Source organism: Plasmopara halstedii (assembly GCF_900000015.1).
Source record: "Plasmopara halstedii genome assembly, contig: Scaffold_816, whole genome shotgun sequence".
Taxonomy (NCBI): domain Eukaryota; phylum Oomycota; class Peronosporomycetes; order Peronosporales; family Peronosporaceae; genus Plasmopara; species Plasmopara halstedii.
In genome coordinates, this window is record NW_020187732.1 from 812,779 (window position 1) to 828,634 (window position 15,856).

The window sequence follows — 15,856 nt, forward strand, 5'->3', positions numbered from 1 at the left end:
GCACCATGCACATTTCGTGTGATACACACACCCTGTTACCAGGGTACGTGTAATCCCGTTACACATAACCTACAATTTTGCTCTAGGCATAAAATACATTATCTGACTTAATTTGGCGCGGCTGTAAACCTCCGATTGGTTAATAATGTCGCCCTTTGAATGATCAGTATTCACAATAAAAATGATAATTCTTATGGAATGATTACCAGGAAATTGAGATGCACCAGCAATTCGGCAGTGTAGCAGTTTTTGCTAATAGTGGTTGATGTTCCTGAGAAGAAGCTGCCTGATTACCCTAGGACAGAAATGAATAGCCTCTTCCTCTCCGTGCAACACACTATTCAATTTCATATTGCAGTCAAGTGGATAGGAACGAGTATCAGAAACACAGGAACCATATATACCACTACAATCATTGCTGATACAGCTGGCACTACATACTGTTGGCTATGGTGTTAGATCTCGGCTATTGGTACTGGCGCTTTGTTGTCAGTCGTGGTATACATGTCTGGATTAGCTTGTTCTGATTTCGTCTGTTGATATCTTTGATTTCTTCTATCTTTCTAATGTAAATGTGCAAAAATGAAATTCACAGTGGAAGTCTGCTCTACTTAATTGTTGAGGATGCTTGAAAGAAATTTCTCAATTAGGTCTACACAATTTTGTGATACCACACCCTCTTTAAACCAATATTTTCTATTCTTCATTTCAGATTCTCATATGTTTGGACTTTCTAGTATGAGTTCTTTCTACTCTGTAAAAACGGAGCAGTTTACAGTATTTGCGCTGTACGTGTATTTGTGGGTGAGTAATAGACTGTCTAATAGTAGGCCGGCTGACTTATTCACCAATAATACCGGCCACAACGTTCTCTTGACTCGCTGTCCATAGACAGCTTCAAACAAACCCATGCACGCATTTATCGAATCTTACTGCTTCAATTTAGTGTTAAATGCTCAATGGTATCCCATCCAGTACTGTAGCTAAAATTTGACTTTTAGCAGTTGAAATCTCTCTTTTATGTTTCTAAAAAGTAAAACGCATCAAAATATGACGTCAATTAAAGAACGTTGTGATTTAAAAAAGGACTCTAATAAGAACGGCTTACAATAGAGTGTGTACTGGACCTGCACTATGTAACGCTTATGTTGCATGAGTAGCAGTCCGACCCCAATTCGCGCGTTACGTATTGGTCAAAACTGTAGTGCCGCATTTGTCTATCGTCAAATCGCTTAGCTCTTAGAAAGCACCACCTGCGCGGTCTGAGCTCTGCAGACGTTATTAACCAAAGGCGCATACTCTGCTGCCTTACACACGTCTCATTCAAGTACTTTTCAGACTATGGATGGAGATTTCTTACATGCAATTAATGGCGACTGGGATTCGCTACTGACTGTCATGCGTGAGAATCGCGAGGTTGCACAGCGCACAGACGCCAGTGGTATGACGGTACTCCACTGGGTATGTCTGCACCAAGATGCACCTACTGACATTGTAGTGAAAGTGGTTTTTGCCAACCCTTACGCCGTCCATATGCGCAATGATGCAGGCCATCTACCGATTGATCTTGCCGTACAAGCTGATTGTGGCGAGCGAATCCTTGAGGTTCTGCGCGCTGCGGCACGAGGCAATCACCGATTGGAAGCGTCCAGCGGTCTACATAAACTTATAAATAGAGACGATGAAGATGGTGCTACTGAGACCACTGACTACCACCTGTCGTACAACAATCACACTATTTTGCACCCTAGCAATCGCGATAGTTTGGAGATCCAGCCACAACAAAATCACACATACTACGAAGAGTCAGATGATGAAGTTGACGATGACGAGCTTGAGTATCAACAAAACCATCAACAATACCACTCACAAGCGTATTTACAACAGAAGAAGCGACTCGAAAGGAAAAATTTGGACCATGATTCGTATCACAACCCACCTCAGGGAAACTATGGAGACGCAGGTCTATTTGCGACTTTAAAGCTCGGTAACGATCGTAATCAGGAGAACTCACTATCACGAAGTGACCCACACGTCAAGTCACTGCTAACAGAACAGCGCCTTCGCGAGCGAGAGAATGATTTGATTTCAATCGCCACAGCAGATGACTCAATGCCACTGGGTATGTTTGATCCTTCGCATTTTATGCCTGATATATCGTTGAAGCCTGGTTTTTCAATGAATGAAGATGTTAAAATTAAAAGTGGCAATCTCAGTGTGACTTCAAGAGGCGCAGGTCCTCGCAGCCAAACAGCTTTTCCTCCTCGTTGGAAACAGTCAAGCATGTGTCACGTATGTGCGTGCGCGTTTTCGCTCGTTAAGCGTCGTCACCATTGTCGAAATTGTGGCCAAAGTGTGTGCAGCCAGCATTCGACAAATCGAGTAGCTCTACCTAAATTTGCGCTATCTGAGGCTCAGCGCGTTTGCGATCAATGTTTTTTAAGCGGTCATCACATGATGATACCGGGTGGTACAACGCCGTCTATTGCCAGCTCTTATCAGTCATTGCCGGGCCAAATACAGCGAGAGCAGCTGCAGGAGCCATTTCATACGCACGTGCAGTTCCAGCACTAGTTGTAGTCGTGTACAGAACTTTATGTCCGATCGAAGGGTTTAATTCTGAAATACATTGTTTAAACTAGAGAGCTCGAAATGACTGCCACTTATATTTTCTATATATTATGGCGGATCAGAAGCACACTCAGAACGAGCTCAGTTGTTGGGAAAAGAAAGCAGCGTACGAGAAGTGCTTCGATAAGTGGTTCACAAAAGTGTTTTTACAGCAGAAAGCACATGGAGTAGTGGGATGCCAAGAAGAGTACGCCATCTACACGCATTGCTACTTGGTGCGTAAGTAAAAAGAAAAATTGCTTTTATCTACAATCGACTGACGTAAAACTCTCACTGCAGAATGAGTTGAAGAAGAACCAAACACTCATAGATGGCGTAAAGTCAGTCATGCGGCCAGAGGTCAAGGACCGCTTCGAAGCGCAAGAAAGAAACCCCAAAATATGATATAGAGAAGTTTGGTGCAAGAAGACATAACCTCAATTTATGTCGGGCAATATCGTACCTATACGCAATATTATTGTTCTGTGGCGCTTAAGATAAGCTATGACAGCATCAATAACTGCAATAGAGATTGGACCGCTAATATAAGGATATTGTAGCCAATGCAACTCATACTAAATCTCGTTTTGTATCGAATATAGAATTGCATTATTAGTGCGAATATTGTCCTTGTAAATAACATCGTCTCATGTTGGTTAAAATTAGGTTAATACTTCAATTTGCGTATAAAGTTTTGAAGCTACAAGAATCAATCTTCACAATTAAAGTAGTTTTTGTAGCATTCGAATTGTAGCCTTGCTGTTAACTCATTGTAGCAACCAAAGCTGTCGTTTATGTAAGACAGCTTTGCGGCATGGACGATATTACACGCTTGTCATCACATAGACATGCTCAAATCACGACACATCGATTTATCTTGTTAGAAAGCCGCTCACGCGTCAACAACGTCGAGGTTTCAAATCAGTTAAGAAGATTTGATATCTGACGTAATAACTTAATCTGGCTGCGATCATATTTCTTTCAAAAGACGCCACAAGCCACAATGCAATTCACCTGGGTGAGAATGTAATTATCTCTCTTTTCTTGTTATAAGACCAAATATATGCGCCTTGGACGGGTACATCAATGAGCTTTTTGATACTCTTTTTGGGAGTGCCTTGCTACAATCAATCACCTTAACTATTATACCGCCCCATTAAGATAAACCAATGGATTCATAAACCATGAGTGAGCTTTGCATTCGTAAATTAATATTTGACTATCTCGAGGATCGATAAACTATTTATTTCTCTTTGCTAAAGTATCTTGGGTAGACAGCTCATCGGCGAATAAGGTAGTGCATATCTTCAAACAGATACCATAACACATTTACTCGAGTAAAGACAGTACCCCATCCAGCAATGAATAGTGTGATCCGTGGAGAAAAAAGATAATCAATTATCAAACCAAAGATGAGATATACAAGCGTTAACGTAAAATTAAATCCGAACATTACATTTGAAGCTGGCGAAATTCAATAGAATCTTGGAGCCATTATGAAGCCTAAATCAAAGTTTTGAGGATGTTTGGAATGCGAAAAAGCTTGATCGTAAGAGCATGAACATTAGCGTTTACATGATTGCTAATATTCCTTGATTCTGGGCAACAAAGTGACTCGACATTTGGGTGGGAGAGATTTCAACTCTCTATTCTAATGCATACATGTAAAAGTGATTCCCATCTCGTTGCGTGGTCGATTGTTTCACTATATCGTCCAAATACTCCATCGCTGGTGCATTCAACTCGTTAACAAGAATGATTTGCTCTAAGCCCTTGCTTACTCGGCCTGTGTATTCGGAATAGAAGTAGCTTTGGGTAAGCTCGTTCGTCTCACCATCTTCAGAGCCAAGAACAATGCTTCGAGGCCAGCTTAAGATTAAATTGAACAAGCAACAGACGATGATATCATAATGTAAAGGATTCAACTAGCCAAAAATGCAAACCTCAATTTTGAATTTGCAGTTCCACCGATTATAGTTTGGGGCTGATAGTCACGACGCAGAGCTCGAACAACAACGTTCGTGTTGGATTCACACCAATATAAATACCTGTAGCCATACGCAGTTTTTGTGTTAGCTAACACTCATATCATCACAAAGAGAAACCCGAGCATACTTAGAATCTACAGCAATGCCATCGAGCCTTGTTCTTGACGTTCGTGCTATGATTTGACGAGCTCTTAACATAGAATTTTCCTCGACACAATCATTCAAGTAAGCATCAGATGTTGTAAGGCATGTGCCAAAGTTTGTCTGGAATATCCGACCAGTTTTTTCAGTAAAAAAAAGAATTTGTTTTGCGGTGTCTATAGCCAAACCTCGAGGGGAATGTAGACCACGTAAGAGCACCCGTGCAGCAGGTGGTGATTTGATTACCTTATTTGTAGGAGGTAACTCAATATAAGAGATTGTACCTTTAGATTCAAGGGAATACAACAGAGATACGCGGTCACTTTTTGTGTCTTGAAAGATATGTAGCGTTAATCCACGCACGCTCCAGCAACGGCGTTGCAATACTTGAATAATAGTTGATTGCAAACTGCTGCGATAAATGGTCCCGTCTTTCGAATTCGACCAGTAAAGCCATTCTTCTCCTTCACGATCATCAATTGCTAAAGCGTGTGGAAGAACAAAATCTGCAAAAATGTCAATGTGTTGTACAACTGGCGCGAGTGTACCCGACGCAATGATCTCGGTGAAATCCGCAGCAATTCCGGACATAATTCCGTACTTTGTCCGGATACTGCAATCCGTTTCACTCAAAAGGGCTTTTGTATAATATTGAGGAAGTCCAACCATGCACTCAACACGTTCGGATGTCCACGAGAGAATGCTTTCACATTGAATGCCTTTCACTGTCAGCGCTTCGATGTCTTCTTGTGTATGGCCAAAATTTGCCCCCACCCACACAATTCGAGCAAGTGCTCCAATTAAAAATTTCACATCGGACCCATCAACTGCACTCGCACTCTTCACCGAACGGCCATCACTCCATACAATACGATCCTTTCGTCGATGAAGTGCCAGCCCGACAAAACGCGCATAATTACTTGAGCCTTCAATTTCCATCTGAGTGCCATCTCGTCCATCGATAGAAAAAATCGAGCCTCCACTCCGCTGTCGGTAAAAAACGGTAGAAGTTGTAGTCTAACCAGACAAATAGTACATGACGTTAAAGTGTAAGTCACAAAAGTTTAATTGTTCTTACTTGTGGTCTGGCGCATGGTGAAAGTGAAAGCCACACAATAATGAAGAGACTTCGACGTTGAACGGTGTTCATATCTTTTGATGAGTCGCGACCCAATTTTCTGTATATTATGAATGCTACTTACTCGCAGCACTTTTCTTGAAAAATATTTAAGGTTGACTGTTTCACGTATCTATTTGAGGTAAAGATATATGGCATACCAGAAGAAGCTAATGATGGATCAACGAGCTGCGCGAAATTAAGGGCATAAGGTGGTTGGCACAAGATTACCAGCCTTCTCATCTTATACGTTTTTGCAATTTGTTCATCATACATACTAAAGTCGATGCGTTATAGGTATCGCTACGAAGACTCGAGGGGCCACCTAAATGCTACAGGAGCTGCGTATAGTATTCTTTACGATGACACGACCAGGGACTCATGTTACACATTCGAGGAATATGTGACGTTGTGGCCAGAGACTCTGGTGGGGTAGATGTAGAACATTAAGAAGAGATTTCAGCTACCGGAACCTACACGCTAGGATTAATCTTTCTCTAGCGCGGAATGCTGGAAGCTATCCGACCCATTTTGGGACCGGGTTCCGTATTCCTCATTACACTGGGGCTTTTTCGGTCAGTGGGGCCTCCTCATAACCAACTATCACATGTGCGGGTTGGCAGGGCGGTCACACGACAGGGGTGTAATTGCTCGTCCACTTTAATAACCTATCTCTAGCGTCCTTGATTTGGATCCTAGGGGTATTCCCAGACCAATAGGACATTAGAGAAAGCACATTCAGTATTTGCCAGATGTTACTTTTTGATAACATGTGATCGGATTTACTACTCGCACATTTGATCTATTGGATTTTAACTTTTGTGAGCCAATAAATGTCTTTGTCAAGATTGTGGACAAGGTGCACATTTATAGTGACTATGTGACTTAGTACAAGCTAAGGGCCAAGTTCGAATCGGATCACCGTAAGTGTGACGCACGATCTCCATGGCTATACGAAATAAACACCCGAGTTTTTTTTCATACTTGTCTTCGCTGTCAGAGCATCAATGATGGAGACACGCGTTTGCGCGAACATCATATTGCTCCTCTTCTGCTTATATTCTGTCCAATCCAATTCTAATATATGTGATAATTTAACGATATGCAGATCATAAACTGAGGACTTCTGATGAAATTACTGATCATCCATTGTATAATCACATGCTCAATAGTGAAAAATGTTTCCTCTTTACACTTTAAAATCGTACCAGATCCAGCAGTTTTGAATCTCTTGCGCTTGGTCATTATATTTTCTTTAATTGGCGACTACTGGCTAACTACCGCTAAATTATTGGTGATTCTAATGATCGGTCTCATATCTAAATGAAGTCACAACTTTGTTTGTTTCATTGACCCTGAATGATAGGTTTTCTTTGGATATTGTGTCGACGGATCCAATTGTTAAAGGTCTCGGCAAAGTTCCAAAACAGTGAGCACGTGGATTACCAAGAGAAATATATAATAAGAAAAACTTAGCCAAATGCTTTCCTTTCCCATACTAGTGTTTGCGGAAAGTCGGACGTTTTTCCTGTACAAGCCTCTCGATGCTTTCTCATCCAGCAAAGAAGAAGTTGACGCTGTAAACAAAGCTAAAAATTGTGCCAAACTCATCTTTGATGACAATGCTCTAAGCTTGAAGACACAGCTCAGGAAATATCTACTTACGACCCTGCTAAGCCACATGGACACGGACTAGCTTCCTTCTCAATCACTGATCAGAGAATTAAGCACGAAGGTTATCGCAATTTATTGTTTTTCGAGTTTACCGTTAAATGGTGACTATAATTTTAAAATAGGTGGGTTTTGTTTTGGAATACTATCCGTGCAAGGTCAAATGCGATGTATATCACATATTTTGATTTAGTTGCTGGTACCCTGACCGATTCTACGCTTTAGGTGCAAAAAGCTTTCACTCTAAGAGTCCATTTTTCGGTGGAGTAGTATGAGCCTGTCTACAGTTTTATACATTGCGGTACAATATGAAAATCGCATTGCACTTTGATCGGTACTTATGAACATGATGGAACTCAAAAAAGGGTCATGGGCTACTTACTGTCTGCACGTCAGAAAAAAGAGACACTTAAACTACAAGAGATAGTGATCTGCATATATTTGGTATCAGGCTAAGTATCATTTATCCTTAATATATGTGCTCTTGGAACATGCAGAGCAAGACACCGAATTACTAGGTTTTGGTTATAGTAGGATGGTACTGAGCCTACCTCGATGTGTTTGTTTACGCAAATTCTTAGTGTCAAAGCTATCTCCGCGAAAATGCCAATAACCCCATTGCTCTAGTAGTACTTGTAGACAATCTCACGATCGAGTCGTAAGAAATACTGTACCCTCTGCAAGGATAGAACAACATTGTCCAAGTCCCTGCCCCGGGACAACTAAGCCAGCTCAATATGCTTATGTCTCGACGGGATCAGAGAACTTGCGGCCAAAGGGTCATTAATGGCAATGGTTTGCCTGAGCGCTCTTCAGTTTTGAGGATGTGCCAGTGAGGCATCGCCAGCATGTGATCAAAGCAGCGTCAAATTTTGCTAGAATTCCACAGCCTAACCAGGCATATCGAGCTCGTTCGGAGTTTTTGGTTACTCGAAAAAGAGCCGAGAAGTGACAGACAGCATAAAAAAAAATTAGGGTGTTAGCGCTAAACCCTATTCCGGAGATTGTTACGGCTACCATATTCATGAATGTCTCCAAATGGGTTGGGCTTGCACCGAATCCTCGCGCCTTCACTCTGCCTCTCTCGACAAAACGGTGGGCGTACCCTTCGATGTAGAGAACGATTTCCGTGACGCAATGGTGGAGAGGGTTCTAGAACTTAATATATGAGCGTTAGTAGCGATGAACCTCAGTCATGTTTAGGAGAAATAGAGAGGTTAGCCGCTGAGAAGCACCGTATTACTAATCGGTATATCATTTTCGCTCGTACAAGCATCTGCGCATGCGTGGTTTCTCTGCACTAGGCTAAAAAAGCAGAGGATTGGGTTCTAATGCAAGGGTGACCTCAATGGGGAAGCACTGAGTCCATTAGGAGAAGATTGCCCAACTGGGAAAGTCTTAGATTCATCTGTACCTCGGTCGACAATTCTTTACCTTCAAAAGGGATATACTTTCTAAGGGAGGCAACACTCACAAGACAGGGTTGTTCGTAGTTGATATCAAGGCCAAATATAATGAAGCTTAGAACGGCCCTGAAAGAGTTGGGAGCGGCGTGCAAATACGTACAACGGGCGACAGTTTAAAACTGTGGACAGTATGCAAAGTCATAAAAGATCCATAATACGGAAACGATGCTCGTGTATATAGCGACGGAGAAATAGTTAACACATTAAAGATTATACTTGACTTTTTAGTAAAGATCCAGGCCTTGACTACGTAAAAATTTGTCTAGTTCTGAACCTGATTTTGAGATTCGATCTTATCCGAGTCATGACGCGACTGGAACGTCACGAGCCATGAGTCGACTGGAAGTCGAAAAAATCAGGCACCATTCACCTCATTTCAAGTGAAGCTTTGACGAGCTTAAAGCCCACGTCTGCTTGGAAGCAGAAGCGTGTTCGGCGCTGGCCGAAGATCCGATATCCTATGTGGCGGGCATGGGATCGTCAAGGCTGACTGCAATGGTATTGTCAGGCATCTCAGGAAAAGTTCAGAAGACTGTGCTGCGGTCTTAGGATAAGACATAATTTTTCTGAGCATCGTAGACGTTAGAGCGTTTTTCTGCTTAGACGAAACACACCAACTCGTGTTCCCCGAGTGTATTATCGTGGGAGACGTCGCTTATGCATTAGACTTACCCTGCGGCATAATAGCCATTCACATCGCACCCCGCTGAGGGAGATCTATCTGTCTATCATTAGCAGTTGGTAATATCTATCACCCTGGTCAAGGAACAAAGTGTAGCCGATCATGCTGTTCCGCAGAACATACTTTCAAGGCATTGGTGAATGCGCTGGAACCACAGCTGCAATTTGCTAGTTATAATCATCCACAACTCACCACCTGATTCGAGATCCGCTCGGTAGATACCGTCAAACTGTTCAGCCAGTAGGAATTATTGCTGCATGACGCAGTATTGGCTTCAGAACTGAGTTAATCTCATGGCTCAATCCCAAGTTCTAGAGCAACACGCGTATTGGATCTCTAGTCACACAGTGTGCAAATTCGTTAGTGAAACATGGAAATGATCTTTTGCATCTTTCGTGTATCTGTCCCATTTTTCGCACCCAGTGCGTTGTGAGTGTCCCCAGTTCCGTATCCATCCGTGATGGATTATGAGCTCAGCTTCTTCTCCTGTTCCAATCATACCATCCAGATAGTCCCACCGTGTTGTAGCTTTATGCCCGTGCCCCCTAAAATGTTTCCTCTCGCTCGATATATGCACCTAAAGTCTAATTAGAAACTCAAATCTTCTAAGATTATTACGTATTTATGGGTGAAGCATAATTGTGACGCTCCATGCTCCGCACGGTGGCTCTGTCACACGATATTACAGACATGGCAGTAGCGTCAAATTATGTCGAGGATGAATCCTGGACGTCAACTTGCGATCTACAGTTGCAAACCGGCTTAAGAAGAAGATATCGCGACATCTAGTCTTCAATGGTCCTGACAGAGAAACAATAGTTCAAAGGGGCTTTTACCGTATATCGGTGTCAAAGCTGTTCAAGCCGTATCTTGTCTATACGAAGCCAAAACGACAATATAACCCTCCATAGTAGCGCAGAGCTCAAAAGTTTGAATGTGGAGAAGCAAATTTAATACTTGCGAATACTCCTTGAGTGTATGGCCTTGAATAAGAACTCGCCAATATAGACATCAAATGTGTCTTTGGTACCAGCAAGAATTCAAGTTTGGGTTGTATCATTGGGAAGCGGAATACATTGGTAGATCCCGCAACGATGACGGTCATCATAGATTGACCAGTGCCACTGTCTCAGAGGAACTTGAAGAAGTAGCATTTCTCGATCACAAAACAGTGCAGACTTGTTGAACTTGGCACGACCCCGCATCAGTGTTTTAAAAATCAAGTCAAAGCGCATTGGTGTACCGGAGAAGAGGTGAATTCTAAAAATGCGAAAAAGGAGACCTTCATGTATGCCCCAATTTTTGCTACTTCAAATTCAGATCGGTCATTCCCAGTTGGCTGCCCTTGTGCTTGGTAAATGCATACAGACATGAAAGTAGCGAGATGAAAAGTGCTTGATCGTGTGTAATTCCGTTTAAGTAACCTTATAGCTGCTAAGAAACGCTACCCTGTTCATGACAAGGAGTGACTTGCTATAGATTATACCTTATCAAGCTCAATTTGCATCTTAGCCGGTTGTTAACTGAACAGATAATGCATTGTTGCATATTGATGATGCGATACATACAGCGTACGGGTCAGTCTCAACAAACGTGTCTGAAATCTTTATGCAGCAAATTTCGAGACACCAGATTTTGCATGATCAAAGCGCGCAATTGCACGCCTTCAAGCCTGTCATTAGGCTTGCTGTGTTGCAGTACTGCTTCACGCAACGTAAATCGCACGGCGAGAAAATTTAGTACAGAATACAGCACGTGGCACATGATTCGGTGACCGCCCTGGAAGAAAAGTGACATACTGGTGGTTAGGTGCTCTGTTTCCGTAGTCCATCACGTAACAATGGATATGATGAATGCACGTGTGAAATGTGCCAACGGGTTAATATGTTGCCGCACCAATGGCCAGCCGGACAAATCCGGAATATCACCGCAGTTAATCAATTGTTGTGGTTTTATATCTAGTTTTTTAAAAGGCGCAATTCATACCACCCGTAATGTTCCTTGCAAGACTGTCTTAGCATAATGGATCATCTTGCTCCTACAAGCAAAAATGTGACCGTTGGGTATGCAGATATGGTGTTCGCTGACAAAGTATTTTGCCAACATGGCTTGCCTATAGCCATTGTATACGATAGCTATCCGCGCTAGAAAACGAGAATTTGTTCGACCTCGCTCCAGAGCTCGTCCTCAGATTGGATATGTCAACCGCAAACGATCCAAAAACAGATTTTAGTCGAAGTGCGTTAATCACGTTTTTGAGGGTATTTTCGAGGCACTTGCGCGGGGAGACCGCGGTGCTGGAGCAATGTTGCTCCCACACACTGAATTCGCGTTGAAATAAAGCAGAAGATGCCGTTTCAAAATTTATTCCAATTTGATAACCCACTAAAGTTTTATGGGACAAAAGTTTTCGCTCTAATCTGACACGTTGATAATTGCCTGATACTCTTCGTGGCGTTATTAGCACTTTTATTCCAATATGACAGAGCGTTTTGTGTAGGGTGCTTGACGCTTTGGGTGAGCGTCAAAAAAGCTAAATCGACAGTCAATGTTTTATTTTACGATAATTTAAACAACCAACACATGAACTTTCTGATATTTTAAAAGCCATCATTACAACCGCGCTACATCGGAGTATTCTCTTTCGTAGCGGAGATAACTAAGTATACTTCGGAGATGATCCGAGCACAGCTAGTGTTCTAAAATGCAGTTTGAAGCTATACCACGATACCGATCGTTTAACCCAGTCGGGCGCGAAGAGCTCCATTGTTTACAAAGTGACATCTGTAACGGGATTACACGTATCATGGTATTAAAGGGTGGGTCACACAAGATTGTGTGATCACACAATGGTGTGGCTACACCTTAACAAGTTGACACTACGTGGCGGGACTGCCAGTAGTTATGCATTTTGATTAGGTCCTACTGTTAATTAGGAGAACCTAAATATTTCGATGCAGGCGGTCTCGCCGCAAATAAAACAAAGCAATACAGCTTACATTTTGAACGGAAGAGTTTATCTGCCTTGGAAAGAGGTTGTGGGGTCTCTTCGTGTGAGCAGATTGCGATCCGCTACTCCCATACTGGTTCTAGTATAGAACGTAAGGTCGATGACTTAGATTATCGATCTCTAAGCAAAGTGCCAAGGCAGTCCCGCTGCAACATCCCTACAACCTTTGTAGCTAAGCAATTTTTTGCCCCACAACAGCGAAGGTGATGCCTTCAGCCAGGCAGTGCGATCGCAGATCCCATATGTAAAATCAGGATTTGGCTCATCTTAGTTTCGGACGCAGCCAGCGACCTTCGGAGACCGTCGACGTGCCGCGCTACCGCGGGAGCTCACAAGACTTGGTAAAGGAAAATTCAGGTTTTGCTTGCAATATTCTATAGCATTGTTCTGCTCTTCGCTTTCGTGAAACGTTAAGTGGACCGGCGAGTACATTAGGGCTGTTACCAATGCCTGAGGAAATAAAAGAGCCACCCTCAGTTTATAAATTTGTAGGGACTGGACATTTCATTTCGACAAGATTGCCATGGTAATTTGACAGCTCAAGATCTGAAGTTATCTCTCTTGGAGAAGAGTCAGGGTGGCCGTCACAGCGGCAAATGACCTGGCGGTGAAAAAGAGTGTCGGCGGGCTGCTGATACAGCTAACCCATGGAGACCAGCAAGCCTGCAAACAGCAGTCACTCGAGGTAATGAGTTGCTACCTCGTCGTTCGTGCCAATAATCAGTAGTTTGAGAACCTCTCGAGAAGCAATTTTTTCGGCCACATTTTTGCTGTGATACGTGCTGATATCTCAGACGTATAAGAGAGTAGGAGCTTCGCACCATCGCAATGATCGAGTTCAGACGTTCAACAACTTTAATCACGGCATGGATAAGGGAAAAGTTGGCGGGACTCCAGTGCTTTCAATTTAGCATGCTGGACTTTGAAATCCTGCTTCAATCCTTGAATATCGTCATGAGCCACAAGGCAGAGGAGGGTCAAAACAATTCTCCCTGATGTAAAAAGGCACGGAGTCTGAAAGTTGTACAGCGAGGAAGATGAGAAAAGAGAAAATCTTTTTAGAGAACGGCTAGACCGCTGTTGAAAACGAAGGTCTCTGTTAGAATTTCCGTCTCGTTGACACCCGGAAGCCTCATCACTTATCTTTTAAATATCGTCGATCGCAACGACTGCAATTTTTGTGGAAGCTCGTAAGGCGGTACACGGAAGCGGACGTTCGGTCCAAGTTTGCTCAAGAGAGCAGGAATATAGTATGTTAAGAGGGAGAAAAGCACCAGGTAGAGTGGTTTCTAACGTGTGGTAATTTTTGCGCATTGTCTTAAAAGGACAGAATAAGTGTGATCATTCGTGTGGCTCATATCTCAGCGCAGGAAGGATGACAAAGATTATTCTGTAATGTGGTAAGCATTAACACTTGGAACAATAGTACGAAATCCACATCACACTTGGTGCGATTGTGAATAATTATCATTTAAAAGTTTCATTTTTGTGAAGATGAAGAAACTACAAAGAAAAATTCGTGGTAAACGTTCGCTGCTAGCCACAGGTCAGAAATTAGGACAGGCTCACCAGCAACGATAATAAAGCGCGGATACCGATTGTTCGTTCAAATTTGCATTCTGACCATCCCGCGAGGGACTCTATAGGCATTTTATGCAGCGGGGCTGCCGTAGCAGTTTGCTTAGAGGAAGCTAAGCTAAGCTAAGCTAAGCTAAGCTAAGGTCACCGACCTTACGATATTCAAGAACCAGTACGAGCGCAGTGGATAGCAATCCGCTACCTCCAAGTACTACAAACCTTATCTAAGGCAAACGAGCACTTTTGTCCAAAATTGAAACTGTTATAATTGTTTTGGTTGCGACAGAGCCGCCAATATCTAAACACCTAGGTTTTCCTAGCTATTTTAGTAATACCTAATTCATGTAATGATATGCATTACTACTGGCAATCCTGCCACGTCGTGGCTTCTTGTTACGGTGTAATTACACAAACCGTGTAATACGCACCTACGTATGGTCGCACAATCTTGTGCGACCCACCCTTTCTTACAAGGGGACGTGTAACTGCGTATATTGCATCATTAACGCTTGAGTGCCTTGACATCGCTACAATCTTGCGCTAGTCATGGTCTGGGAAGGACTATCGATGATAGTGACTTAATTTTATCGCTTCGTGGCAAAGTTGGGAATTTTGCTCGGACATGATTGTTATGCGCTGATTGTGCGACTTTTTCCTTAATGGGGTCAATCCTATGACTAATGTTGTGTGAACAACATAACTTTTATGTGGTTAATATTAACTATATATCTTGCATAGTTGTAAATTACCACAGTTCTATTTTATCAGAATTAGAGGCACTTATCAGTTTCGGAAAGGTCTTGGCCTATTGACCATAATAAATGTCACTTCACCTTTTCCTTCTCGTCCGCGCAAATCGACGGCTCGCCGAAAGCGAGCGTCACGCATTGAAGCGTTCAAACTGATTTTTTATTCTTTCTGAAAAAGCGCATGTATATGGAAAGGTTATTCCATTTCATTGTCGCTGAGCGTCAGAATATGAAAATTAACATGTGAATGCCGAAGATAGACGGAACGCACGTGATTTTTTGCAAGTGGGGATGCAATATAAAATAATGCGTATCTACCTACACATGTAGTGCATGCAGTCTATGAGCCTCAGTTACGCCTTGCTGAATCAGACCACTAATGGTCGCAGCCAGAAAGAGTATAAACATACTCACAGTATCTTGAAGAATATGCGTGCACATTTTGTGTAATACGCTTGCCAAAGCCATACTAAACTAAGTTCTCACAAGCCGTTAAGATGTGGAGCGTCCTGTTAAAGATGAAGCAACATTTCAAATTATCTCTGCAGACAAGTCATCATATACATTAGGCAGCGATAAGATTTTGAGCTGCGTAGGGTGCTCCGTTTAAAGCGAGGTTCAGAGAACTGACCCAAAACGTGGAGCATCACAGAAATGGTCGCACGGTAAGACTTTTGAAAGGAGTTAACGCACCGTAATAATAGATAGAAGTTGGGAGGGACTAGCCGCGGAGGTCGAAAATCGGAGCCTCTGCTTTGGAAAAGAAGGTGGACAGCTTCAACTTAATTCATGAAGTTGGTTAGTGGTCTTATATGAGCTGTAACCTGTATTGGTGAGGTGTAGG

General features: G+C 42.6%; 4 protein-coding genes across 4 annotated transcripts; 2 read left to right on the forward strand and 2 right to left on the reverse strand.

Moving 5' to 3' along the window:
* Positions 1 to 1,341: 1,341 nt before the first annotated feature.
* Positions 1,342 to 3,015, forward strand: PHALS_14109 (Mitochondrial distribution/morphology family 35/apoptosis; the record flags this gene model as incomplete). The annotated part of the gene is made up of 4 exons (XM_024729852.1): positions 1,342 to 2,122; positions 2,189 to 2,292; positions 2,694 to 2,846; positions 2,911 to 3,015. 4 exons carry the CDS (start codon positions 1,342 to 1,344, stop codon positions 3,013 to 3,015), a joined length of 1,143 nt encoding a protein of 380 aa, XP_024580188.1.
* Positions 3,016 to 4,256: 1,241 nt separating this feature from the next.
* On the reverse strand, positions 4,257 to 5,889 carry PHALS_14110 (Six-bladed beta-propeller, TolB-like; the record flags this gene model as incomplete). Its single annotated transcript, XM_024729853.1, has 4 exons — positions 4,257 to 4,479; positions 4,554 to 4,658; positions 4,726 to 5,756; positions 5,818 to 5,889. The coding sequence occupies 4 exons, from the start codon at positions 5,887 to 5,889 to the stop codon at positions 4,257 to 4,259; spliced, it is 1,431 nt and encodes a 476-aa protein (XP_024580189.1).
* Positions 5,890 to 7,215: 1,326 nt separating this feature from the next.
* Positions 7,216 to 7,552, forward strand: PHALS_14746 (uncharacterized protein; the record flags this gene model as incomplete). Its single annotated transcript, XM_024729854.1, has 2 exons — positions 7,216 to 7,285; positions 7,359 to 7,552. The coding sequence occupies 2 exons, from the start codon at positions 7,216 to 7,218 to the stop codon at positions 7,550 to 7,552; spliced, it is 264 nt and encodes an 87-aa protein (XP_024580190.1).
* Positions 7,553 to 12,068: 4,516 nt separating this feature from the next.
* Positions 12,069 to 12,286, reverse strand: PHALS_14111 (uncharacterized protein; the record flags this gene model as incomplete). Its single annotated transcript, XM_024729855.1, has 2 exons — positions 12,069 to 12,208; positions 12,265 to 12,286. 2 exons carry the CDS (start codon positions 12,284 to 12,286, stop codon positions 12,069 to 12,071), a joined length of 162 nt encoding a protein of 53 aa, XP_024580191.1.
* Positions 12,287 to 15,856: the final 3,570 nt, after the last annotated feature.